Genomic DNA, 27,829 nt, shown 5'->3' with positions numbered 1-27,829 from the left:
GAGAGTTTTCATTTTGAAATAAATTGCTATTTTTAATGCTTCATTTTTAAAGAAATTTCAGCAGGCATAGGATTTTACTTCTCACTGAAGATCTATAAATCATGTCCTGTGGTAGATAGGATTAAGTAAATCCCTGCTTTCTAGACTTTTTTTTTTTTTTTTTTTGCTTAAAGGTAGACCAGCTACTTATGGACTAGCATATCCATCTTACACAAATATGAGAATTTAATAACAAAGACATGCTTCAACAGTTTTAAACCTGCAATTAAGTAGGAATCAGATTTATTCTTCCCACCCAACCACTGCCAGCTTTTCAAGAAAACAGTATTTTCTTCAGCCCCTAGAGGGCAGTGCTAACCGGGGGAACCCTTTCATTTTGCCCTATTCCACATGCAGAATGTGACCAAGTCAGTCCCTTTTATGGTGACACCATCAGTCCTAGAAAGGTAGTTACTGCAGAGGACAGAAAATAACCTGCCCTAGCATCTCTCTGCATCTAACTGCAGCAACTAATTAGAAGTAGGTTTTTGTTATAAAGAAAAGGAAACAGGCAGTAACAAATAATACCCAATTAAAAACATTTAAAAACCCAAACAAAAAACCCTAAGCAACAAAAAAAATCTCAGGCCAATGATTTCCTTCACTTCTGTTTTTCATATTTGTCAAGCTAAGTTTCCAAAGCATAGTCAAAGCAGTCTTATGTATTCAACTACTTCCATGATTTGTCCCAGAACACAAAATCTCTTTCAACAGCAGATGTACTGCATTAAAAGTACAGCTGAACTTCTGGGGTTTTTTTGGACTGGACAAAGCAGACACTGATCTCTTGAGGAAGGGAGAGGGGGGAAATGGTAGCAATAAAATGCATCTGACAAGTATTACACACACATTTTTCTCAGTTACTAAAACGCACCACCGTATTTGACAAACCTAAATCCTTCCTGCTTTTTCAGCATCCAGAAAAATCTAATTTCAACTTATCCGCTGCCACTACACTAAAGACCAGTTTGAACAGGCAGTTAACTGCAGGCAAAGGATTTATTCCAAAGTAATAACCCTGCACCCTCCTTTGATTTAAAAATCTGGCTTTTAAATAAGGCATCCTGATCAGTTTGTAAAAGCCAAAGTATTCTACCAATGATTCCACTGTGCAGAGGAATCAAGCTAATGAGTAAGACTACATAAATGTAGAAGGCCAACATTAGTCAGCGCATACCAACCCTGCAAATCCTACAAATTAATTCTTTTTCAAAGTACAAAATATGTATTACCTTTCATCACAATAGGAAAATTTCATATCAAGACTGTGACGACTGAGGAACGTTTTACTGTCCAAGGGGACCTCAATGTTTGATGGATGTGGAATAGGTTCACAGATCAACACCAGACACGTCATGGGAGGCTTTTTGTAGCCACAGTGAGTTTGATTACCACATGTGTCGTATACACGAATGTGTCCAGTGCAGTGAAGTACCTGTGGGAAAGTTATATTTTAAAAAGGATGGCTAAAGGAGAGCAGCACTTCTCCTCACGCAGCGCAGACTGTGACAAATACACAGGCTGCCAACGCTTCCCCCTCAGGCACTGGCTGAAGCAACACTAGGCATTTCTGTGAACTGCTGTTCTTTGAAAAGTTACCTTAATGACAACACACTGATAAGCAATTCGCTCACCAAAAGATACCTTACTATTTAAATTTGAAAGTTATGGCAACCTCCATTTCAGATCTTCTGCAGAAGCAATGTTAGAGATCAAATATCAACCTTCAAGTCTTGCATTTTGTGGTGGTTTTTTGTTGTTGTTGTTTTGTGTTTTTGTTTTTTGTTTTTTAACCATTCATAAGTAGAAATTGTTCACAGTTAGCCACAAAGGAAGAAATTGTTTGAACCAGAATAATTAAATTTGAGTTTTAAGAGAGAATTGTGAGCATAATACCACTCAATACAGTAAAAGGTTACTTTTTGTCCAGAGGAGAAAGTGCATTCACTGCAGAAAGTTATCAGGCTGAGCTCTTTTTGTTCCAACTGTTACAAAAGGGATAGCCAGCAGCTTCAGAAAGAACAATATTGAAGTCCTTCAGAGACCTCAACTGTCAGATTTACAGTGTGAAATCAAAAGAAATCAGGTATCAGCATAAGTGGTGTTGAGTATTTTTTCCCTCAGAGGAGGCTTTATGCAAACACATTTACTAATTATAATTTTTAGTAAGTAAATAACCTCTATAATTTAAAACTGAGAATTCATTAAAAGTTTTGAAAATCTAATTTTAAAAAATTGTTTCAGCTACCTCCGTGAGGTATTCAGCATTAAAATTCAGCATATTGAAGCACAGTCATTAAATTAGTTAAGTACTTATTAAAACTCAAGCTCGTTACACGAAGTAAAAATGTTGAAATACAGTGTTATGACATCTGAAGAGGAAGCTGCCAAACTACGTAAATATTCCTTTGCATTAGTTACCTTCCATGTAGCCGACTTAATATTCACTGTTCTTCCCCTGCTAGTCAGTGTACACTTCATTCTGAGAAAAAAGCTGCGCTCCGTGTTTTGCTCTTTGCCCTTTTTCACAGGACCTAGCAAAAGCAAATAGTAAACCAATTCTTAAGCTCATGGATCATCTTCCAAAGGCATTAAAAAAAACAAAACCAAACAAAAAACAAACACCAAAAAACCCCACATCTTATAGAACGCTAAGACGAGGGGAAGATCCAAAAAATAAATTAAAAGGACTGATAAAAACTTAAATTTTGACAATAACACTTTTCAAAATTAGTTTTGTTGTGAGGTAGGCAAAAAAAATGAAGGTTCAGTGTTTTAAGATTAGTATCATTTTGTAGCCAACTCCACACTCCCAGATTTCAGGAAAAAGGGGTGGGGAGACAAACTGCTTGAAAATTTAATATATTTTAAATTATGACAGAGGACAAGAAAAGCACCTGCAGAATGAGAAGTACTGCTGAATTGGTGTCCACTAAAATGCATCAGTAACTTGCTGGAGGGAGGTTCAAATGAAACGTTTTGAGCCTGTAGCTTTTCAGAACTGCAGTATTTTAAGTTTTTTAATTCAGAATTAACAACTCTGCTGTTTTCATGTATCCCAATATTTCCACAATGCTTTACACTCTTAAACAGGGACCAAGTTTTTAAAACACATTATTAGCATTCTTAGGGGGAAAAAAAAAAGTCAAGAAATCCTAATATAAATCAATATTAGTGGCACTCATTTTTAAGTCTTACTTGCTAACAGCAGACTAAGTTTTTGCCTTTACAGGGGAGAACTTTTCAGAGTCCATTACTAGCTAGGCTATTCTGGGCAAAGAAAATGCAAACTGATCCTATCAGGAGAGCTGCAAGCAGCTCACTGTGGAATAAGGAAATAAAGCACCTAGGACAAGGAGCAGTGGAAGACAGAGTTTGCCGAGGCATGCTAAGGAGTGAGGAGCGAATCATGGCAGACAGTGGAAGTTTAGAACATGTGGGCTTATTTCTGATACAAGTTTATACAATAATTTGCTCTCATCCTCCACAGACAATAGTAGCTATGAAATTCTTCACAGTGGCTTGCACTGCAGGTACTAGAGTTTGACAAAACTTATTAGAAAAACATTAAAGCCCCTATGCTACATTGTCTATTGCTTCTAGCAGAGGCAAAGACTAATGATGACAAGCCTATTTTATGCCACATTAAAATATCCTCAGAAAAGGAAGGGAGGAAAAAAGAAAATAAAGCAGAGTTCAAAGCAGCCACCAAAACTTAACTAATTCAGTATGTTTTAGAAAGAGTTAAACCAATCTAGAAATTCATAGTTGAAGATCACACAACATTATTGTTACCAATTCCTTACAGCTCTGCTTTAAGCAGCAACTGTAAAAGATGGAGCAACTTTCTCAAGTCTGATTCAGTATTTGACATTATTTTCAAAATCACCAGCTTTGAAAGCTTTTAAAAATCAACTTCATAAAATCAGAATGCAGCTCAGTTTCTGCCAATCACATTTACATTCATTTGCACCAGTACAATCCCAAAGAGGAGTAATTAATTCAAAACCAAAATAATTCCACTGATGTAAGAGCTGCAGTAGAATGAAACCTAGGAGTACCAATAAATATAAAAATGTACTATTATTACTGTCATTTAGACTTTTGTCTGCCAACTTCATTTGCAAAACAGATTTTGTAATAATCCTTTCTAGACATCTTATTCCAGTCTGGTCAATTTAGACACGCTCGAGTTGGTTTGCATGTAACTCTGTAAAATGACATTTTTAACAATAAGGTTTTGCAACAAGACCAGGTTTTTTTTACACTGCTTTAGTGAAGCTGTTTCCCCACATGCATTACAGTATTCCAAAAGGGGTAAGGGGACAAGTCTAATTTAGCCTTAGAAACTTAATTCAATACTAGGGGCAGACAAGTTTAGAAAATGCTTACAATATCAAAGTTGGGGCCCTTAACGCTATGGTATATCTGGTCTCTTCCACTGAATTAAATAGAATGACAACATAAAAGACTTCTGATTTACAGTGCTACACAAAAGCAGGGGTCAGGCTTGGTAATTTATCACTATCTAGATTCAGAGTCCATATAACCCTTGTTTGATGAAACAGGAATTAAGAGGTCAGATTTTAGATTTCTAACAACCGAGTAAAGAAGATTTGTTTGGAGGCATGCAAGCTGCCAAGTCTTTATAGTCATTAAGAAACCTTCAGAAGACATAAAAGCAGTAATTCATGGGCATTTGTTAAATTCAAAAGCGTACGGAACATGTGAACACAGTGTTCTACTCCTTCGGACAGAGAAAAGAGTTAGAAATCTGTGAAAAGATACCAATTTCATGCACCAATTAAAAGGTGCAGAGAAGCATCAGTACCAAAGTCCTTTTTGGGACTGTCCAAGTATTCCCTGATTAGTTTTTCAGTGTCCTAAATATAGTATCTTTTTTGTGTCCTAAGTATACCACCAGAGATTTCTGGAAGCAAGCATATGGTTTTAGGTTGCCCTGTAAAGGCAAGCCCAGACCAAGACAAATGCACCAATTTAACTTCTCCATATCCTTCTACAGAAATTGCTTAAGATCATTCTCATTCAACCTACCTCTAATTTTATTCCTGTAGGCGCACCAATTTTTTCAACCCTCAATAACTCCATTTTAGTCATTAATTTTGTTTTAAAGAGTACTAGTGAAGTCTCATGTCTCCTACAATTATATTGCCAAAACATTCTGGTTATTTCTGTTGTTAGTATCTCTGAACAAGGTTTATTTTGAGATTTAAGCAGCAAAACAAACTAGTTTGTTCTCTCAACACCTTTTTCTGGCAGATAGCCAACTGTACTAATGCCAACAGGAACTATCGATAAGTAAATGAAATTGACTTTTTCTTTCTTCTCACCATTTCTGTGTGTAAGCATTTCTCTCAGCTCTTCATGGTCACATGGATGAGTGAAATCAAATACACTGTGCCCCGTCAACTCAAACTGCAAAAAATAAGAGGTATATGGGTGTCTAACTTTACACATATAAAAATGTAACAACTTTTACAGATCTGAAAGAGTCTTAGGAAATGTCAGTGTTTCACCTGAGTGAGTCCCATACACTTGTTCACATTTTCAGACATGTAAATCATGTCCCCATCTTCGGACAGAACCATGACAAATCCATCAAGAGCTTTCAAGTAGAAACAGTTCAGTTCCTTCTCCATTTTGGCTTCTGTCTCCAGCTCACCTACAAGCAGCCACACATTTTCATTTAAGTAAACTTTAGCCATTCTTCACTTACCATCAGGAGTGACTTCTGGCACCAGTCTGCAAGGAGTCAATCTTGCAGGACTGTTCCAAACCAGTATAATTCACTTAGATAAGTGATCAAGTAAATTCTTCAAGCTCTATTAATGGTATCACAAATCACAGAAAAATCAGTGAGGTTAACGCTCTGTGCTTTTATGTATAAACCAGTAAACCTTCCCCTTCAAGGAAAATGTCTATGTAGCAAAAGTACTATTATTTATCTCAAAAAGGCATTGCAAACTTTTCTCAGGGGCTTCCTAGGAGACATTTCAGAGTACGACTACCAAAGTCACTTCTCCATACAGTACAGGTAGGCATGCATGAGTACAAATAACCAGTACAGCATCCATGGCATGCTAGCTTATGAACCAGTATCTATATAACTCAGATACTCCTGCAGTTGCCTGGGTAGGTGTAACTGCAGAGACAGACATATCCTCAGATAACTCCGCCTTCAGTGGAGTAGACATTACAAAAAAATTCACTGCAGTTTACATTAAGGAGAAACACCTACAGTTAGCTAAGCCAGACTTGCACCAACCACCTACAGTTTAGTAAAACAGTTGGAACAAATAACTCTAGGGGGAAAAGAGGGTTAAATGAAAGAAAGTGACTGTAGGAGAAGGGGAAAATGAGACTGAAAACAGCACTACAGGCGTGATGTGCCAACTATGGTCATCAGATTAGAAAGGGAAAAACAAAGTCCATTGAACAGTGGCCATGTTTTTCCTGTGCCATCACCAACAGCCTATTCCTACTGTAAGGCCTTCCACTTTTCCATAGAAAGGATGCAACTATTTATTCAACTGCTGATAGGTTTGAGAAATAGCTTCTTCCTCAATATACCTCCAGCCCCTTTTTCCAGATTCTGCTATGCTTACCAGCATCTAGCAGCTTTCTCATGCGCAAGTAGCTGATGGTCAGTCTCATAATGGATGCCTTGTCCAGGTGTGCGCTCACGGTGTGGGGCAGGGGCAGCTGATGAGCAAGCTCATAGAATACTTCCGATTCCTTGCTCCTTCGGCACCGGGCTGCATCTCTCGACTTCTCTTTTCTGCGTTCTGAGCTAATCCTATGTAAACAAAGTTTGGCGTTAATACAGGAAACAGAGTTCTCTGTGCAAGTTAAATTTGAAACTAAGCTGCCCAGTAGCCAATTAACCAGTTATCAAAGTTGAGTAATTTAAAATCTCAAAGTGTAAATATAATTCTGTGTATAGAGTCCTGCCAGAACTAAATTCAAACCCACAGAGTCTTCCAACAAGATCAGTTCTTCAGACATCTACATACTCGGAACCATTCCTGAAGTTCTTATCTTGTACCTTGACTGCTGCCTCTCCAGCCTCCAAATCCTGTTTCCCCCCTCTTTCCTAACCCCTTAAGTCCATTCAAATACTACCACATAAGTTATTTCCAGCTCAATGCTCCGGTACTATCACGTATATTCTCCAAGTTATTCCCTTTTTACCATCCTTACAAATCCCATCTAATGGGTCAGATAAGCAAGGATATTGATTTAGCATAAGGTGTCCTGCTTCTCAAGTGATCCAAAAAGTCCCTTTCCCAGTTCGCTCTCTCCAGTATAGCCTCTTCCACACTCTCCCCTACAATGGAAAACTCCAGCTGTTAAGAAGTTGCCTCATGCTTCTCCCATTGCCTCCACTAAACTTGCCTCCCCCAGGACACATGAAGTAAAGGAAGAGCAAGCACATTAACAACTGAGACCCTCTGTCAGTCAATAACATGGATAATTCTCCCTTTTCCCAGTAACCACACCAGTAGCCAAACCAGTTCACATTTGTCTTGTTCATCTGTCCCATGAGTTCTGAACTAAGCATTTTGAGACAGGAGCTCCAAATTTTTCTTACATTTGAACAAAAACTCAATGCTGCTGTGGTCCCCACGGAAATCATGCCACTGCAGTTAAATGTGCAACACAAAACCATATGGTATTGTTGTCCATTTTTTCTTTTTATACTTTTGTGTCTTCTGAAGGCACCCTATCTTGACTTTGCATACACCTGTGATACAAAGGCAGGTGCACTAATCTGTAAGATCCCTTTTTTCCACTGACTTACATGAAAGTTGTAAAATAAACACATGCCTATAAACACCGCTTTTAGAATTCAAAGTTGTATGCCTTTTAATGTTACCATAAAGAGATTAAGTGTCACTAATTGAAAAAGACAGAAAATAAACCACTGCATTATTTACTACTAACAGTTTAGGAATTACTTTTTTCAAATTTCACTAGACTTAAGTCACACACACTACCACCGCTAAATTCACATTTCTAAGTCTGCGGATCTGTGCAAAAGCACCTTTTAATTAGCATGCATCTTGCAAGAGGTATCACAAATAACAGAGGAAAGCAATTCACAAGCTGATATTGCCAGGAAAATAATGAACCTGATTCAATGTAAGCAGTCAAATACATACTCAAAAGGAACACTTCTTCAGTCCTTTACCTGATGTGTTACCCTTAATAGCCAAAAACCTGCTTAGTTTGTGCAGAAACATGCAAGCAACAATACTATTAAGACTGACATTGGAAGCATGAATGGCTTGAAAGACAAAAGAAGTTTAGTAAGCTGCGATAAAGACAAAGCAAGCCATCAGAATCTCTATGATTACCTTCATTTTTTCCAGCTTCATAAAACTGTACAGCATCCCCAGCCCCACCATCCTCTCCTCCTACCCTGTGCCACTGCCAGCAGAAGGAAGCACTAGAAGCTTGATTTTCAGAGTCGTAAATTTTATAAGAGAGGATTATGTTTTCTCATTTGGTGGCAAATTCAGGCTACTAAATCACAGAAATACTATTTCTATGTAATAAGAAACATTAATAAATCAACGTAATAGCAATGGGGAACTTTGGAAAACTAACTTGTGGGTATTACAGTTTAAAAAATTCCAGACATATAGTAGTTTATTGATTTCTGTGAATATAAGTTCATGTTCCTCAGACATGTTGCCTAAAATATCTGATAATATTTCCCATCTCACAGATTTCTTCACATTCAGTTTCCCTGTGACAACAGATATTCCTGCTCTAGTCATGGATATCTTGGTCTGAGAAGCTCGAGGCTCCTGACATACAGGTATATCCGGAATCAGCCACTACAAGAAGTCTGACCTTCAACAATACCAAAAGCATATTTTATCTATATAATCTAACTAATTAAACATTTCTTACTGAAGACAGGCCTAAAGTAACTTTTCACTTGGTGGAAAACTAAGTGTGGAGGTGAAAAAAACAGCCAGATTCTCCTTGTCCTCTTTCTTGGACCACAGATTTCACTGACAAAGGTAATACAAGTAATCATGGTGCCTTAGACAGATTCACCTTTATACCTCTGATTTTTCTTTGTTAGCTACTCATTCGAGATCCCTTCACCCACAGAAAGTTTGTCCTACAATAGAAATTCGAGGCGTAATTACTGGAAGTCATCACTGTCCATTTGCCTAGATGCCTGCAGTTTTGTCACAGCTTCCTTTAAAACTGCAGACACCAAGTTAGAAACCCCATGCTTTGGCAATGATGCCATGCACTTCAAGTCTGTCAGGCTTGTGTGAATCACAAAGGACATATAGAGGATAAGAGATGAAAATATATGCTAACCTCACAAGTTGTGATTTCGGGCCCTTTCCTTGTATTTTCTTTCTGAAAGCCTAATGTTCTGGAAAATATTTCAGCTAGTATCTAGATTTTTGCCTGGTTTTAGCACACTTCAACATGAACAGTCAAAAGTTCTCACAACCATTGAATTACTAATTACTGACTGAAACACTACTCAAATCGAGCTCATAGTGCTTCTGTTAAAAATTAATCCTGGAGTAAGAGAATCAAGTGCTGCCTGCTGGAGCGCTGCCTGACTTTGTAGTGGGCAAAACTCAAGGAAAAGTGCAAAGTTGGTACCAACTGGTGCTGTCCAAGCAACAGTCTCTTCTCCCTCTTACCAGGTATTTCCTTTCTAGAAAGGCTGCTACTATAGATAGATACTTAAACTATACAGCACAACAGTTTGCTATTTTTAGCTGCTGCTTAAAACTAAGCTGTAACCAATCTGAGTAAAACGCAGCAATTTAAATAGTAAGATTAACTACTAGCTTCAAAGAGCATTTCTTTAATGGATCAAATTAATAGGGAAAAGGTCTTTCACAAATGAGGTTTAATTACCAAGTGAAGTCAGAGTTGCCTCAACATAGGATGCCACCAAATAAAAAAAAAGCCCCCCCAAAATAAAATCCTTTACCATTACAGCTACTCTAAGCTTTGTTACTTACAGTTGCATAAAGTAAAAGAAAAAACACACAATCGGGATATGTAGCTGCCCACAAATGTCTGTGCAGTCAATTGAAGTATGCTGAATTCCTGTAAAGAAAATATATTTCCTAAGTGGTCCCTCTCTCACCTAGAGAAAAAAAGTAAACTCAAGGAAGAGGGCTTTAAACAGCAAGACATGAACTACCTTAAGATCAGCTTAAATAAATTGCATCATTTAGACAGATTTTCAGAACTGTCCATGCATAAATCTCATGGTCTTCAGAACAGAAATACCATTCTGCAGAAACAGGAACCGCCAAACTTAAGAGACTCATTGCAACCTTCTGCTATCAGTCCTGCATGAAAGACAAACACCTAAAGACTCAGAAGAAAATCTCAGCTGAAGGGCGGATTATACATGCAATGAAAATATCAGAAATGCCAGTGCTACACAGGAAATTGCATGCATTTTCAGGTATGATCTTTCCTGCACAATTTCAGTGCCAGACATTCATTTCCATTTTGTATTTCTATCACCAGAATACAGAAGTAGAGCACAATCCAAAGGAGGTTATGCATCACAGCTCACAGCAAGAAGTGTTTCACTGACAGCGTTAAACCCAGTATTAGGCACTTGTTATACGTAAGAGATATTTACACGTAATAGCTGAATAAACATCAGAGTTCCAAAAGGTATTCAAGTTAGAAAGCCAGATCAAAAAGGTATTTCACCATCGGGATTCACTGCAGCTGAACAGAGAGCTTGGCTGAAGGATATTACCCAGGCTCCCACTCACTACCTCAAATCAAAAAGGCTTTAATATACAGCAAGGTGAATATAAATGAAGTTTTACAGCAAGCAAGAATTGGCCCAACAGCCTTCAGAACCAAGCACGCCAGCAGCAATCCCCACACACCAGTTGCAGATGTTAACACAGCCTCTCCACTCGAATGCACAGCTCCTGTCATTATGGTCATATGAACCATGTGGGCCAGAGCATCTCAATGTATTTTTCCCCATATCATCCTAGACCCCTTCGCCCACCATTGCATATTTCTACAAGTGATTTCCCAATTGTCTAAATACAGCTCACAGTTTTCATCTCCCTAAGTATAAAACGAATCAATAGCCACATTTAAATCTGACTTGTTCCTGATTATTTACTACCAGCAAACACCACCAAAAAGATCCCTGGAAAATATCATCAGTAACTGATAAATTTCAGCTAAAAATAACTAGATTAAAAATGGTCAGTGGACATATTTTAAAACATGTAGCATGTCAACTTTGTATCCTTCCAGCTTTCTAAATCACCACCCAGCGTTAAGAAAACTTTTACATTGTGTACACAATATTAGATTAACACAAGAATTCAGGGGGTTTCCTGTATGTTTTTTTACTGTTATCTATTTTCTAGCCTTTCTCCCATTCTAACTTACTGTTTCTCTAATCAGGTAGATTTTGCCCTATAGGTGTTTTTAATACCCATGTAAAATAGCTATTGTGCATGTATTAATTAATCCATGCTCATCTTTCTTGATCCAGGTTTTGAAAACACTAAAAAAAATACAACCATCTTCTGATAGTAATTCACCCTTTTCTCTAGAATTGTTTTCTACAATTGAGTGGCTTTGTATTTATCATGGTATCTGTTCTTGAAGTTTCATAGAAGTATACTATGTGGAAACAATTTAGTCCAAATGAATAACACTTCTCAAATCTGGTAACATCTCATTATTGAGCTTTAACTAGTTTTCAGTTCTGTCATTCATCCCCATCATTTGCCACAGTACAAGAATCACATATAATACTTCAGTGTTAGATACAAGCCCTGCTCAGACTGTAAAACTAGTATGGGAAATATCTGGCTTAAAAATGGAGTCACAAAGACCATATCCACGATAACACAGCTTCAATTTTTCTTTATTATTCAAAAAATAAAAAAAAAAATAAAGCTATTACAGTACAGCAATAAATTAACAGTATGTGATCATGATAGTATTGGAACTTAGAAAGTAGACCTCTAAGTGGCCTTGTATTTAGCTTTTAAAGTTGAACTCATTCCTGCGGTTGGTACAAACTTGGTTGTCTTTTCATGCCTAGCCTAAAGCAGGTATTTCTGCCAGTACAGCTGTATGGGACAGAGGTGCAACTCCCACTTTGCAGTCATACCCCAGCAGAACACCCTAACGCTGGTACCATTACACCAGTGTAAGTAGCTGTGTTCACATGGACCATCTGAAGAGCTCTAACGCTCGGCACGTCCATGCCAACCGCTCTCACCCACAGCACAACAGCACACCAAGAAAATACCAACCAGACACAAGCTCACTGAAAAGGCACAGCCTGCCAGAGGGTGTTACAACAGAGCTCTGCTCTTTTGACAGTGCTGAATATGCAGCCATTCATTTTTCTTCACTGTTTGTTAGATCTTTGTTTTGTACAAAACCATGATACTTGAATTATTCTTCCATGGAAAGAAGTTCCAGGCAAGCCCAGTGCTGAGCACAGAGAAACTAAAATAGTGTGATTCAACTTCCCTAAAGACAACTTCATATGAAAAACGGGTTTATAGTGTAAGAGAACACTGCTCAATCTATTCCAATTATTGAAATATATGGTGAGCTAATGACGCAAGCGTTCTTCCAAAGAAAAACAAAACCAAAACAACCAACCCAAAACTCCCTCATCTTCCACCTAGCATAGATGGAGAACATGTTAGTGAGCCCCCTTATCCCCTTAAAAACACTTTTTAATTGAAGTTGGTCAGCTAGGGGCAACAGAGGTGTAGTGTTAACACTATCAAGTCCTGAGACAGACCCACACAAACACTGCCCCAAGTCGCAGGCAGCCCCAAAAGCCCCATTCCCTCTCACCTCCCAGCCCAGCAGTAACATACTTGTCTGGCCTGACTAGCAGCCCAGACTGTCCATCGCCCAGCAGGCAAACAATAAAATAGGTTACAAGTAGGGTCACTACTACAATTGGTCTTGCAAGGGAGCCCCAATCTTTGCTGTTTAAAGATGAGAAAACCCAGGCAATGGAGTGGGGAAGGAAAGGGCCAGAGGACCAGCTTCATCTCATGCGCCAGCTTACGGGGCTACTTGTTTCTGGTATCCAAACACTCCTCCCAATAGTGGGGGAAAAAGTATTTCAGACTGCGCTCCCAAACACTTACTGCAAAGTCTGAATTTTCTGTTGAATAGTCAGGCTTTCTGAGAACTGTAATATATTTGCAAATTCTCCACTAATTTTACTTTTTCCAAACTGGTTAGGAGAGGTGCTCCTTCCTTCTATATAGCTGCATTACAGAATTAGTGCAATCTCTCAGCTACCAGTTCACAATTAAATCGGGGTTACAGCTTTGTCTCTTCATGCTTTGACGTGATTTGCTTTAAGTATGATTGTTTTCAACATTATGACCAATTTTATCAATTCTCCTTATTTTATAGTTTATGTAGAGAGTTCTTGTGAGGAACAAAAATAACACCCACACCTGAATCTCATGTGTAATCACGAGCATGTGATTTTCTAGAAGAAAACCTTGGTCATTATGAATTAACAACCACTACAGCCCAGTAATCCAACTCAGGAAATCAGAAATTTCTTACATACAGTCGGAAAGACTTGAGAGATTCAACTGCAGAAACTAGCATAATATCCAGAGACAACACCTCTGTATGTAAACTACTAAAATTCACTCCTTTGTATATTACCTTCTAACACAGCAATTTAAACCATTTTCTGTACATGAGGGTAGTAACAGGCGTTTACTACTAACCTGACTACCACTAAAAAACACTCTAACTGAAAAAACCCTAACAAATTAAGAGAGCAAGCAGGCAGTTCAGACTGAATTAGCTGCAGCAGCACAATCGGCCTGAGTGAACACTGAAACCCACTGCCGTTTGCAAAATGATAGTGGGGAGAGGTAGCGAGAAGAGAGTCCACTGAGCTACATGTTAACTTACAAAGTAAAGTCTTACTATCAAGACCATGAAGTCTGTATAAACAGCCATTTCACAGACAGGTAAATCATGGCACGTAAGAGCCAGCAGCAGAGCCTGAAACTTCTGAAGCCAGCACAGGACCACACTGCCAAGATTATCCGTCACCTGATTTGGCCTTGAACTGACCTGAAACCCCACCTCCCTCCCCACTTAGAAAGTGTAAAAAGGTAAAAGCTTCCAAAATTAGTATTTCTATTTCAGGACGTGGTGAAGTAATTCTGCTGTCTTACTATACAGTATAACCCACTGATATTATACCTTTGCACAGTAACCTACTGTTTCAAAATAACCACATGGCATACAGTGGTTGTTTGTAAGAAAATTCTAACTTTTTTCAACTGGGTTATTTGGCTATTTCCTACAATACAGCATTACTCTTTTTTTTTCTTTTAAATAGCTCTGCTCTGCCCTTCAGGATGAAAGATACAGGGTGGTTAAATTGTGTTTATTATTACAGAAAAACCACAGCTATTCAAAAGAGATATCTGGACATGGGCTTGACAGAACTAGCCACCAAGTGCTCCCCTCCCTCCAGCCCTCCTGCTTTTCCTTCTACCAAACTCCCGAAAAAGATGCAAAACATATCCCCCCGGTATCTGTCAGGCTCTCAGTTAACAATGTTTTAGCTACGAACTGGTCTACCTTCGGACAGATGCGGACTCCTGCTAAAGTAACTAATTGTAGTCTAAATCATGGCTTTAAAATGTATCATTTATTATACATCATTGCGTTCAGGTTTTCCAGACTATGGGCTGGACATTCTGTCTCCCTGCTTCCTTCCAAGCTCTTGTCCCTTCACCTCACATTCTTCAACTGCTTTCAGTTAAGAGGGTATTTTGTGATCAAAGGTTTTAAGAACTAAAAAAACAAAAGACAGAAAATTTTATTTTTCTGTATGAATAAAGAACAAACAGATTGACTAAGCCATCAAGAAAAACACTTACAACAATAGCTAGGACAAAAAGCCTGCAGCAATGTCAGCTCAACATCCAGTAGATTGAGTAGGGTGCAAGGAAAAAGTCCTTTCTGAAGAACTGAGCAAATACTCCTATGCTCAGCTAAACCATACTGAGCTTCTCAATTCTTTAGCTCAGCTAGCAGAGGCTGCAGCCTTTGTATTTGATGTGGATTACTCAAGTCTTCTGTTCCTTGGAGCACATTCTCATCTCCTTCCAATGGATGTGAGCAGGGGTAGAATGTAAGGAGGTAATCCTCTAGTAACTCCCTTTCTAGCATAACAGTCCTTTTACTATTCTCACTTGCGAGCAGCATGAAATAACTTCACAAAAATGGGAGCGTTGGCGTCAAATCGTTTTGCTTCTTGAAATGCAAGAATTTTCATAAAGTAACACCAATCTGGTTCAGGATTGACAGTGAAATGACTCATTCTGGTAAACAAAATGGGTCACCTTTTTCAAGTAACACTTCCAGGGTTATTACAAATTGAGTTGAAAAGGTTAAAGTTACTTGGTAAAACCTTCCACTGATGTAAATATAATAGCACAGTTCAGTGCTGCTGATTCAGTTTCTTCAATTCTTCACTTGAACTTCAGGCTCTATTTTTATGTAGTGAGTTACAAGGTCTGCTGTAATATTCTTCCTCAGAACGCTTAAAGAGCACTCATTCACACAACACCAAATTAAACAGAAGCTGCACAGTGTCTCTCCTTACACACACAAAGTTTATTATGTATTGGATCTTTAAGGAACAACTAATGGATCATCTTGAAGCACCAGTTCTCAAGCGCAGCAGAGCCATTTCAAATGTCTTAGTACTAAAAGATCTCAACATTTCAAAAGGCCACATTTTTGTAAAAGTCCTGATATTATCAGGCTTCAACAGAAAGAAATGACAGATCATGCATATGATCAAACTCCTCTTTATCAATGCACTTATTCTGAGATCTTGGACCAAACCCCCCAGGCTGGCAGGAACAGGCGTAGCTTCAGCTGAGGCTATGGCTCCACATCAAAGAACCCTAAAGTGTTCGTCACCTACATAAACTGTATTTAAAAAAAGACATATGCTGGCATATATTCACTTGAATTCATGTTCATGTTTCTAATAACTTCAGAGCTTAATTTTCAGAGAGACTTTTATTCTAAGCTATATAGCAGAGATCTCAGTAGAGGAAAACCTTAATAGCCTTCATATCCAATGGTAATTCGGAAACCTGTATCTTTCCTGAATTTTCAGTCATTAAAGTACAAAGGCTCACCTTTTCTCCTGGGCCATTTTTGTAGTTCCCCAATGTCATAAACCTCCCAAGCGTTTCCTGTTTCAGAGCAGTACTCAGTGGAAAACTCAGATTCTCCTGAATGCTCTTCTGCCTGCTCTAATACAAAGGAAGTTTCTCAGGAGAGGCTCAAAATGCTCAAACTTTCTCAAATTCAAAAGAGGAAGGGCTGTTATAACATGAAAAGATGATTATGGTCCAAGTTCTTTCCATGCATTACCTAGGTGGTTTTTTTGAGGCATGTAAACACCTGCCTATATAACTGTGTATGTGAAGATAAAAGGAACACTTGAGCTGATGACTTGTAATCTGGAACATTCCTTCCTTTTGGACATCAGCTTGCTAGAAACAGGTTACTGCACCCTCTTGCTAAGGTTCTTGCAAGATTTGTTTTTGTTTTGAAGCTGTTTGTTTTTTAAATAATATATCTTGTAATCAGATCGGTATTTGCATCTCCTTGAAAGAGCAGTATCATCAGGAAAATCTAGATGCTCTCATATACCACCACTGAACCATGCAGTACTTCCCTCCTGGGTTTACTTAACAATGCATACTCTACAATCACGTAAGAATTATTTTGTTGGCATATCGTAGCACCAAGCTCTTCAAGAATAAATTGCAATAATACTGCCAAATACTCTTCTGTGGTGCAAAAAGAAGAAAGATCCTCAAAGATCAGCCATTTCTTTCCTTCACTGTCCCCTTTAATACCAAAAAACCTCACGTGAGCCTACTTGAAATCCCATTTCCTAACATAAATTGGTGCAATATTACTATTGAACAACATGGACACACTCAAGAATTCAATTCACTGTGTTACATAGACTCAGCAAGAGTCTTCGAGGCTTTCAGGTCAGAAGCACACCGAAGTGAACATTCACTTTCCTAAGAACTTCAGAAGGGTTTGGGCTTATACTGAAACACTGCTGACATTTGCTAGGGTTATTAATATTTACTTTTTTTTTTCCTCCCCACTTCATCAGCAATCAGAATCCTGGAAACAGCCTTATAAACTCGACACATTATAGAGTTCAAGGATAGGGGGGAACAAAGGTCTATGGTTGCTTTCACAGTGCGCAGAGGAGGAAGCAAGCACCTCTAAGTAAATCCACACTGTTACATTTCTGACCAAGGTCTTACATATGATAGCAGGATGGTCTTTTCTGGCCTCTCCTCTAGTGGCAGAAGGAACACAGCACACAACTATGCTTCTCCAGGCTTACAAAGGACATGCTTTAGCATGATCTTAGCCTAACCTAAATCCCAGAAAATGGGGATAATTAAATGAGGGAGTAAAATGGATTACCCACTTCACACCTCCAACTTTAAACCAATAGTTGACTTAATTGTCAGACTTAAGTTGCTGATAACAGTATGCAGCTACATTTGTGTGCCCATCCCCAAAAGTGGTCCAGAACGTGCCTCCAGAGACACCAGAAAGGAAGAATGGTTCTCTAGAAAGCAGAATTGCTAAAAAAGCTTGAAAGCACTTGAAATAAAAATGTCTTACCATCCCATCACCCTATTACAGACCAGCTGACAACCTGGACCATCTGATCACATCTACACTAGACCTCTCCGCTAAGTGTGGAGCAGTTGTTGGCATTTTAGGCATGATAACGAAGAGACCCAGGCTGCAGACTAGAGATACTAGGTTTTAAAAGGGCAAAGCAAGCATGACTGTAAACAAAAACTGGAAAACTCTCCCACTGCTTCCATCAACATACTGACAAATACTCAGACCTCCACTGATAAAAGGAAACCAAAGCACCAACAGAGCAAAATATCTGCATCAGGCAAATCCTCCACAGCTATTCTTTCCTGATTTTCAGTGACTTGATAACAAGGAATAAGGACCTTATCACTATGTTGTTGCCTTCACCCTTAGCAGGGCACTGGAAATTAATTTCTGATCACCTTTATTGAGGGAATTCAAAACTGTTTCATGCTTGAGAACATGGCAAAGAATAGACAATACAAGCGCTACCACCAGGTGAGCCCTATGGCAAGGCAAACAATCCAGAAAGCAGTAAAAACACCATTCTGTAAACCAAAAACCACTTTTCCCTCCCCATACCTGTGGAGAGACTCTACAGGATATTTACTGAAGGATTTCTCCTCTTCTTACAACGCAGAGAGGTACAGTTAGGAGTATATACAAAAGGGTTTTGTACTCGTTTTCGACTTTAGTAATGGTGGTTCAGTTCCACCAGTATTGAAAGAAGTTAGCAGACAAAAATCAATGACATGTACAATCCCAAAGACCTCACACAGGTTTAAGAAAAAACAGCAGCAACCACTGCACCTCAGAGCCAGCAGCATGGGACCTACGTTTCCCAAACTGATTTTGGAGCTGGACCTCAGCAGCAGAGATCCAGCAGCAAACCCCTGGTCTTTCAAATCATCCCCTTAGACCCTAAATGAGAAGTTTCAAAGCCCAACTCTGAGAAACTGAATACCTGAAGTTTTTCTGCCAGGCACTCAATTCAGGATAATAAATTCCACTGTTTTATACAATCTTAAGACTCAGAATGAACACTCAAGAAATCACTGTTTAAAAACCTTCCACTTCTCATTTTTAATTAGCAACTGTATCATTAAAAATACATACTTGATACTACACATAAGGACTTAAAACAATCAAAGACCCATTTTTCTTGTATATTTACCAGCTGCAAGCCACTACCAAAGTAAACAGTAACCCTAAATGGCTCATTTAGTTAAAATAGTGCAAGAATTACTCTGCTAGTAGTGAGATGTCACACCACAGACCTGGGGAAAAACTTTTCATAGCATCAGCCATCCGTGTACTAGAGTTTGTTAAAAGAATATTGAGAAAAAACAGCATACTTCTCAACAAAAGCCTTAAATTTTAATCAAATGAGAGTCAATAAGCAAGCAAAGTTCCTAACAACGCTGTTTTACCCACCCCATGCACTGAAATAAACTCACTCCTTGTAGCACATGGGGGAAAACCCCCAAGCACATGAAAGTGATACAAGTACTGAAGAATACCTAAAACCCAAACAGCTCAATACCTAATCATGCTGCTGATACTTGGTTTCTTATGGAATCTGGACCCCTCTATGTATATGAGAGGCATAGGACTACATCAGAGAATGGATTCAACAAGCCAGTAAACGAATCCATACTTCCAGTTACTATTATGACTAAATTTAATTTATGTAAGACCGAGACACACACTTGGTCCATAATTTCTGCATCTCACAGCACATAATTAAGTAAACAAGCTTCACTTTAACTATCAAGAGCTAAACACTATTCAAATACAAGCACAGGGGAAGACAAGGAATTAAAGGATCTTAACACAGGCCAAAATTGAGGTGTACTATATATACAATCAACCAAAGCTTTATCATCAAAGAAGAGGACTGGAATTTCTTCTCCCTTAAAGGTATTCTGAACATGGATAACACCAAACCTAAACCCTTCTAAACCAATCCAGGTTCTTGAGAAATGCTTGAGATTTTCAATAAGTTCTCTGGTGAGCTCATATCCTTCCTTTTTTGCTTAGCCATCTTTGCTCAACTGCATATTCACAGCCCCCAGGATGAGCGTACCACAGATACAGCTTTATGTTTTCGATTAAAACCCTACAACAGAATTAATCTGAATATTCCTTACTGTTTTATAAGAAACATTCCCAACTTTGAACTCAGCCTACAGGAAACAGAAAACAACAAATTCTCTGTCTTAAGCCCTGCCTTTAGGAAGGAAGGATAAGCTTTGCATACTGATTCTTACATTCAGAAGAAAGCAGATTACATCCAGGATAAGGAAATTGCAAAAAAAGTACCCAAGTGGGACAGAATGGTAAGTAAAAAATAACAAACACTCAAGGGAGAAGAAAAAAAAAAAAAAAAAAAACCACAAACCCAGAAACCAGCAAGACAGAACAACTGAAGTTTCAAACTCCCTCTTGTAGACCTGCCACTAAATTAGAGCAGCAGAGCAAAGCACAGAATAATCATTTCTGTTGCAACATTTTCTCCATTTTCTCCCGGGCTTCTCAATAGCCATTAGCTTTGAGTAGAAAAAACAAAGGTTATAGACTGGGTGCCAGCCCCAGGTGCCCCTCTGCACAGATTTCATTAGATTAAGAACTGCCTCTCCCCCACCCCACACTGCCCTAACAACTCCCCATCACCTGCAAGATGCTGCTGTCCTAGAGGTGAAATGCTCCCTGCTCACCAACCCGGCACTCCACACTCCCAGCTCAACACAAAGCTCACCATCCATTTTAAAAGCCAGCTTGTCTCCTTTCCAACACAACTTACATGCTTTAATACTTATTGCATTTAACCTACTCAGATGACCCTCCAATACAACAGCAGCAAAAATCCATCTCAAAAAAAAGAAAAAAAAAAAACAAACTCAAAAAAAGGTATCAATATAAACAAACGGCGTCTTCTGCAGATGGCGATTATGGCAATTAATCCCTCCACAAAGCGCACCGATGAAGCACCAACGCAGAAATCTGGTCACCCAAATACTCAAACTCCCTAACTTCACCGCGCAACAAAGGCTTTTAAGGCTTTTATTTCCCCCTCCTAATTTGAGCTAACAACCCTTGGTGAATTATTCATACTCCTCAACTCACATTGTCCAGCCGCCATCCTCCCCGCCTTCCCCCCCCCCCCGCCCCCCACCGTCGTGGGTTTTGGAGGGGTTTGGTATTTTTTTTTTTTTATTATTATTTTTAAGCTTAATATTTCCAGACTCCAAAGCGGCCCTTTTCTGCACAAAACCAGACCACCACAGGTTCGGTGACCGCCTGGAATAAAGCTCAATCAATTCCTACCCGCTCGTTTTCAGAGGCAAAGGCAGCGCCCCCCCCCCCCCCCCCCCCCGCCCCACAGACCCCGAGTCGCTCCCCGGCACCGCCGCTGCTCGGCCCAGGCCACCCGCTTCTTCCCCCCCCCCCCCCCGGCTCCCCTCATCACCCCCCCCCCCCGGCTCCCCTCATCATCCCCCCCCCCCCCCGGCTCCCCTCATCACCCCCCCCCCCGGCTCCCCTCATCATCCCCCCCCCCCCCCCGGCTCCCCTCATCATCCCCCCCCACCGCTCCCCTCATCACCCCCCCCCCGGCTCCCCTCATCCCCCCCCCCCCCCCCCCCCCGGCTCCCCTCATCATCCCCCCCCCAACCCGCTTAACCCGCTTTCGGCCCGCAGGCCGCCCGGGCGCAACGGGCGAAGGCGCGGGGAGCAGGAGCGGGGCCCACACACAACCGTGACCCACGGGGGAAAAAAAAAAAAAAAAAAAACAAAAAACACGCAGCGCGCTCCCACCCGCGGACCCGAGCGCCACGCCACGCCGCGCCAGGCCGGCGGGACAGCTCCCGCCGCACCGCAGGGAGCGACCCCCTCACCCCGGCGGCGGAGCCCCGGCCCCGCTCCCCCCGCCGACAAAATGGCGACGTGGACGGCGGGGAGGAGGAGGAGGAGGAGGAGGAGGAGGAATGAAAGAGCGAAGCGCTCCGCGGGCTGGGGGAGCGCAGGGAGGGAAAGCGGGGGACGGAGGACGGGGAGGGGGCAGCGGTAACAAAGCGGGGGACGGCGCCGGCGGCACCGGGCTGAGGGGGGGAGGCGGCCCCCGGGCCGAGCGGGGGGGGGGGGGGGGTGGCGGGCGGGCGGGCAGCTCCGGCACCGCGGGCGGGAGGCCGCGGTGTCGGCCGGCGGTACCTCTTCTTGTCGGTGACGCCGCCGGGGCTCTCCATGGCGGCGGGCTGAGCGGGTCCTCCCGCCGGCTGCCCGAGCTGCGAGGCGGGCGGCTCCAATGGCCGCCAACGGGGCGCGGGGAGATGGCGGCGCGGCCGGGAAAAGGGGCCGGGTCTGGGGCCGCGCGGGCTCAGAGCATCGGGGCAGGCTGCGGGGAGGTGCGGGCGGCGAAGGGCGCAGCGGCGGCGGTGGGCTGGGCGCCGAGGAGGAGGAGGAGGAGGAGGAGGCGGCGGCGGGGGCGGGCGCGGCCGGCCCGGACCCCGCGCTGCGCCAGTGAGGAGCGGCGGCGCGGCCCGGCCCCTCGGCCGGCGGGGTCAGCTGAGCGCTCAGCTGGGAGGGGGCCGGCGCCTCACGTGTGGCGCTGTGTGCGGGGCGGGACCGCCGCCGCCCGGACCGGCCCCGCCGGCGGCCCCGGACCCTCGGCCGCGGCCCGCCGAGCGGCCGGCGTCCCCTCAGCCAGGGTCGCTGGGCGGGTTTCACGCCGGTGCCGAGCGCTCAAAAATCGCTAAAAAGGAGCCCGCCGGCCCCGAGAGCCTGCCGGCACGGCTGCGCCTTTACGGGGATATCGGGTGGAGATTGTTTTGGGTTTTTTCCTTCTTTTTTTTTTTTTTTTAATTGCATTGAACTTTTTTCAAGGCGTGACTCCTCTCACTTTCCCAAAGGATCCTTAGTCGTGTGTGTGTGTCCCCCAAAAAGGACATTTTCAATTAAAGCGTTCAAACCCCCATATTAATTAAGAGAAATGGGCAACCGCACCGCCGGTCGGGCCAGAAGGACAACGCGCAGCGAGTTGCGCGCAACTTCTACAACTTCAAACGCTCCCCCCCCACCGCGCAAAGGCAGAGCCGGGAGGCTGGACGGGAGTGCTGCCCGCTGTCTTCCCTCCCTCCACACCCAGACGGGCCCGAGCGCCGCCGGCCAAGCGCCGGTCCCAGCACCGTCTCCCCGCCCGCCGCCGCACCGCGGGCTCCGCCGGGGCGCGGTTGGGGAGAGCGCCCCGGTCCCTCGCCGTGCCCCCGGGGGCGGGCGGGCGGCGCTAGGACCAGCGCGGCCCCACAGCGGCGTTCCCCGGCGCTGCTGCCCCGGCTCCAGCCGCGGCCGCCAGGGGGAGCCAGCGGGCGGCGGGGCGGGTCCCGCTATCGCTCCCCTCAGGGCGCGGCCGCCCCCCCCGCGCCGTGGGCGCTGCTGCCCTCAGCGATCCGGGGCACCCCGCGGCCGTGGGTGGCCCTGGAGGCTCCTCACGAGTGAGCTGGACAAGGGAGGGAGGGCCTGTAACCTTCCCGGGGGGCCTGGCGTTGGACACGGCCACGCAGGCGCTCTCGAGTGGGCCCCTCGGATCGGGAGCCAGGCCGCAGCCGTGGAAGTGCCGAGGGAGGGAAATCGGGGCCAGAGCCCGCGCGTTTAAAATTAAAGGGTCTACAGTGGTCTTAGCTATGTACCCTTAGTGGTATGTGTCAGAGCACCGTGGGGAGGCGGGAAGGGTGTAGCTGCAGGTGGAGGGACCCCACAGCGCTCACGGGTTCCTTTACATCTCGTGGGCTTCCTCCAGCAAGGACTTGAAGTGATCGTATGGAGCTGACCCGTATGAGACTACTCGGTTTGCAGCTCGGAGGTAACGATACCTTCAAAAAAAGCAGCTCTGACAGGCACAAGAGACATCCTTGCGCTGCTGTGTGGGCATGTGATGTAAGAAACACCTGCAGGGCAGAGTGATGTCGGTTCAGTACTGCGCCTTCCGAAAATTTCTGTGGCGGGGTCCAAACTGCCAGGTAATGAGCAGTCGTTTTTGCATACAACCATGGGTGTCTTGTGGTTTTGGTTGGTTATTTTTTTTTTTTTTTTTTAATTTCTTTTGAAGAAAAATCAGTGACCATGACATTTGATTGAAATCACAAGGAGTTTCTATATGAAATGAATTGCTTCTGCCTGCAGCAGTCAGATATACAGAAGAGGCACAGGTGCTAGAGACTCCTTTTATTCCTTTAAGGTTTCTCATCCAAACACTGACAAAGCCCAGCTTTACTTAGCTTATGAGATGTGACAACAGGGTAGCCCACAGCAGTGTGCTTGTGGACTCCTGATATTTCTGTTGTTCTGTGCTCACTGGAGCCTCAAGAAGACAATTAATCAAAGCAGGACTCAAACTCTTGCATAACTACCAAGAAGCCCCATACAAGAGCTCATGGCCAGCTTCATCTTTCAAAATGAGGTATAGGCAGTTTAAACATAGAAAGAAATTCACTCGTGCATGGCAGCCATGCATTATTTTAGTGCAGCCACGGAGTCACCATAACAGCCTCTAACAAATTTCCGTGGTGAAATAGGGAGATCTTCTACCAGGTGCAGAAATGACATACCCAGCTTTGTGCTGCCTTCTCCATGGGAGCTCCTGCCATGGGAAACACATCAGGGGCGTTTCAGTAGTGAAGTGGTGCTGCCAGAGGTACTTCCCATGCCTCAGAGGAGGCCAGTGCCACTCGGAGCAGCCATTGCATCTTCTCTAACCTGAGTGTGAGGATGAAACGGTTCCCGGTTCACTCAGAAGTGAAAGCCTCTTTTGCACTTTTACTGCATCCCCAGTGCTCACACCCCCTCCAAAGACCAAGTAACACCAATGCAGTCCAGACCAGGGATGCCTAGCTGTAACACTGCAGAACCCAGCTTATCCTACCCAGTAAACTCTTATTTTCAATCCTACAGCTGTCACTCCTTTGAATGACAATTTCGGTGCCCATGGAGGTCTTCAGATCCACTTGTGCACCATTATTACCATTATCCAAATTCACATACTCTGCAATACATCAAAAGGGTTCCTCGTTGACTATTCTCACACTAGGGTCTGATCATTTTAAAGCATTCAGGCACAAAGGCTTGAGATATGTTATCAATCCCTGAGTAAAAGACACCGCAGAAAAATCTCGGTCTACAAATTACTGACACTGCTCAAGTTGATTGTTCAAAGATGTCAGACTTCCCAGCATGAACTGGCTGAGGAGCTGTGAGTAAGTGTTGTGGTCTCCTTATTAGACACATTGCTTTCATGCCAAACGTGCTTACCCCAATCTCATAATAAAGAATACTACTTCAAAACCCAACTGTGTTTCAGGAGGAGGTTAGTGGAAACTTGTTCTGCAGTTAAACATTTCACACTACAGCATCTCTAGAGAGAAGTTAAGCAAACGCTTTCCCCAACACACATCCTCCCCCTTATTTGACTTTTGCTTCACTCCACTGGAATTCTGCATATACATTTTCTTTCCTGCTTTGCCAGTGGCTGATAACAGAAACTTATTACAGTATATAGTGCCTTAATCACTTTTCTTGACCTTTATTGTTGTGCTAAGTTCATGCTCCAACTTACGTTAAAAGAACTACCTGAATGAAATAGTGTTTGCTTATGACTAATTAGGGCAAATGAACAAGGTGATGAGTCAGCAAACAGCTTGGTGAGGACAGTGGCAGGGATTCGGCAGCAGAACAAATCAATGTGAAGGTGTGAGCTATGCTCCCGCCTGTGGCTTCAGATCCGTTTGCTGATGGGTCAGATCTCACCATGATGGGCTCTGAACGCTTTAACTCTCGGTACCCAAATGCATCCCCATCAGTAACGACTGGTAAAACTTCTGCCGATTTCAGTGGGAAGGAGATCAGGAGCTTAATTGTCTCAGGCATCTTCCCTCCAAAGAACACTTACCATTTCTGAGCATGGACTTACCAGGTGGAGGGTGTTGAAGAGAAGTGAGGACTCCCTCCATTTATCTCTCTTGAGTTGGCGGCTCACAACACGTGGGATGTCACTGTAACAACCCGCCTGCAGCACTGGCATTCCTGGGCATTTGCTTCTTAGTACAGCCCCTTACGCTTAGGAAATTAATAGTCACTTATTCAATAAATAAGTATGGTGCTATAATGAAGGGTCTATCGATACTTGACCACAAAACCTGCCTTACCCACAGCACCCCTGTGGGAGCATTTACTTGAAAGAGAAGTGCCACGAGGTCTCTAACACTGTGCAGACCTGTGGCTCTGCTACACAAGCTGCCAATGATCTAATGCTCGTTACTATGACTTACTATGCTTAACAATGCAAGAATCTGAGATCTCTGGTAGTCAACTCCTTTCACAATAGAAAGACGAACTGAAATTTGAATCTAATTCAAACCAAAACATTGGTGGTGAAAGCCTAATGCTGCTGTTTCTCAAACATGAAATATTTTCTGAAACAGGGTACGTGATGGGAGTCAATCTCTCTTTGGCAATTGTTCTTTCCTCTGATCTTTTTTAACCTTAGTACTTCTCTCCTTCTTGTTCCAGGATCTTATTTATTTTTCTTTTTTGCATTTGCACAATCCACATTTTTTAAACTATGACCATCTCCTAAAGTGTGCTTGACTCAGTGCCCATTTAGACATTTGGAAATACTGTCTTGACTGTGATTTCTGCACAGAGACATACAGCAATGTGGATAACAAATTCTGCAGTATAGTAAAAGCACTATGTCCAATTCAGCATAATTAGATTTGGGGGAAGGATTTTTCTACCCGTGAAAGGAATTTGCCAGATGAAAGCGTAAGGCAAGCAGGCGCTCAGCAGGCTACGCCATATAGTTTCACCAGTTGGCTGCATCTTGCCAAGCCCAGGCCACTGCTGAGCAGATATTGCCAACTGTGTGGTAGTTTTCCTGATGTGGACAAAAAGCAGGACGGAACTTTAAAACTGTCCTTACAGAAAAGATGGGTTTGTGGTCAAAGCCCTGAACGAAGACTCGGGGAGCCAGGGTTTGGTTCCAGGCCTCCCACTGGACTCTACCCAATCACTTAGAGAAAGGCTTTTGGACTTCAGTGCTGCAATCCTTTGCCACAGTGCCGAGTGGAGGAGCTGACTGCGTGACGGGCGTGGAGTCCAGCTCCCCATGCAGTGCACCGGGGATCTGGGGATCTGAGCAGGAGCCTCAGAAACCGGTTGAGGAGGGAGTGACTGAGATAACCACAATGGAAACACTGGAAAAAGGAGTGCCGCTTCGACCCACGGCCTTGCCAAGGCCAGGTCCAGTTTTGGGCCTTCAAGATATTTCTCTCTTCACAGGATCCTCAGCTGGTAACTCCGCCCTGCAGCAAGGCACAGCAATGGGGCTTGGAAAGAGTAGTCAAAGTGCTGTCTTGGAGGTCGGAGATGCTTGTTCAATCTCTGTCCTGTCCAGCTCAGACCAGGATTTGGCACCCACTTGGGCAAAGCTCATCTCTTTTCTGGGAGCTGTTGCACTTTAGCCCCCTAACTGCTGTTTACAGAGACACTTGTGGACCTGAGGGAGCTGGGTATAAATCCTCTCTCCAAACCAGACAGAAGAGAGATTTGGGCACAGGTTTGCCGCGTTTGGAGGGTGCAGGATTGACTGAGCAGCAGGTTTGGTGCTCCTCATCTTGGTCCTGAGCACTCCTGAGCATACCAAGCGCTGTTTTCATGGCCATCGGTCTTCCTGTGTCAGATGGAGACACAAACACTTCCTTTTCCTCCCCCTTGCCACTGCTCACACATCCCAAGCACGACCTTCTCGTGAGGCCACGGTGACCAGCGCAGCACAGTCTGTCGTCACACCAGTAAGCAGGCCACCGGCTGGTTTTGCTTGTGACCAGCAAAGTGTTCTTAACCTACATCTCTGGAGCCAGCAAGACACTCCCAATATGCCAATCAGCCTGTAATACCTCATACCTACCAGGCTAGTTTTACTTTCTTCTCTGCCCAGCTTCCCTTTTGAAGGTACTATAAACACAAGTGAAATGCTCTGAGGACA

General features: G+C 43.0%; 1 protein-coding gene across 4 annotated transcripts in view; it reads right to left on the bottom strand.

Annotated features, from left to right (window-relative positions):
• Positions 1-22,315, bottom strand: part of HIF1A (hypoxia inducible factor 1 subunit alpha) — a 32,958-nt gene extending 10,643 nt beyond the window's left edge. The window contains exons 1-6 of one of the 4 annotated variants that reach the window (XR_006165879.1): positions 22,003-22,315; positions 6,666-6,856; positions 5,577-5,722; positions 5,391-5,475; positions 2,461-2,573; positions 1,272-1,474 (exon numbers count right to left, since the gene is read on the bottom strand). Coding sequence is in view for 3 of the 4 variants with exons in the window: in XM_042799038.1 (XP_042654972.1) it covers positions 1,272-1,474; positions 2,461-2,573; positions 5,391-5,475; positions 5,577-5,722; positions 6,666-6,856; positions 22,003-22,037 (773 nt within the window). In the remaining variant the exon portion in view is untranslated. Of the gene's footprint in view, positions 1-1,271; positions 1,475-2,460; positions 2,574-5,390; positions 5,476-5,576; positions 5,723-6,665; positions 6,857-16,280; positions 16,313-20,596; positions 20,767-22,002 lie in introns of those variants that run through there. The other 3 variants (XM_042799038.1, XM_032996350.2, XM_032996348.2) reach the window with 3 other exon arrangements.
• Positions 22,316-27,829: the final 5,514 nt, after the last annotated feature.

This window comes from Tyto alba, unplaced genomic scaffold (assembly GCF_018691265.1).
Source record: "Tyto alba isolate M040663 unplaced genomic scaffold, T.alba_DEE_v4.0 Super-Scaffold_29, whole genome shotgun sequence".
Classification (NCBI taxonomy): domain Eukaryota; kingdom Metazoa; phylum Chordata; class Aves; order Strigiformes; family Tytonidae; genus Tyto; species Tyto alba.
The sequence above is the reverse complement of the archived record's forward strand: the minus strand, read 5'-3'. Positions and strand labels throughout refer to the sequence as shown.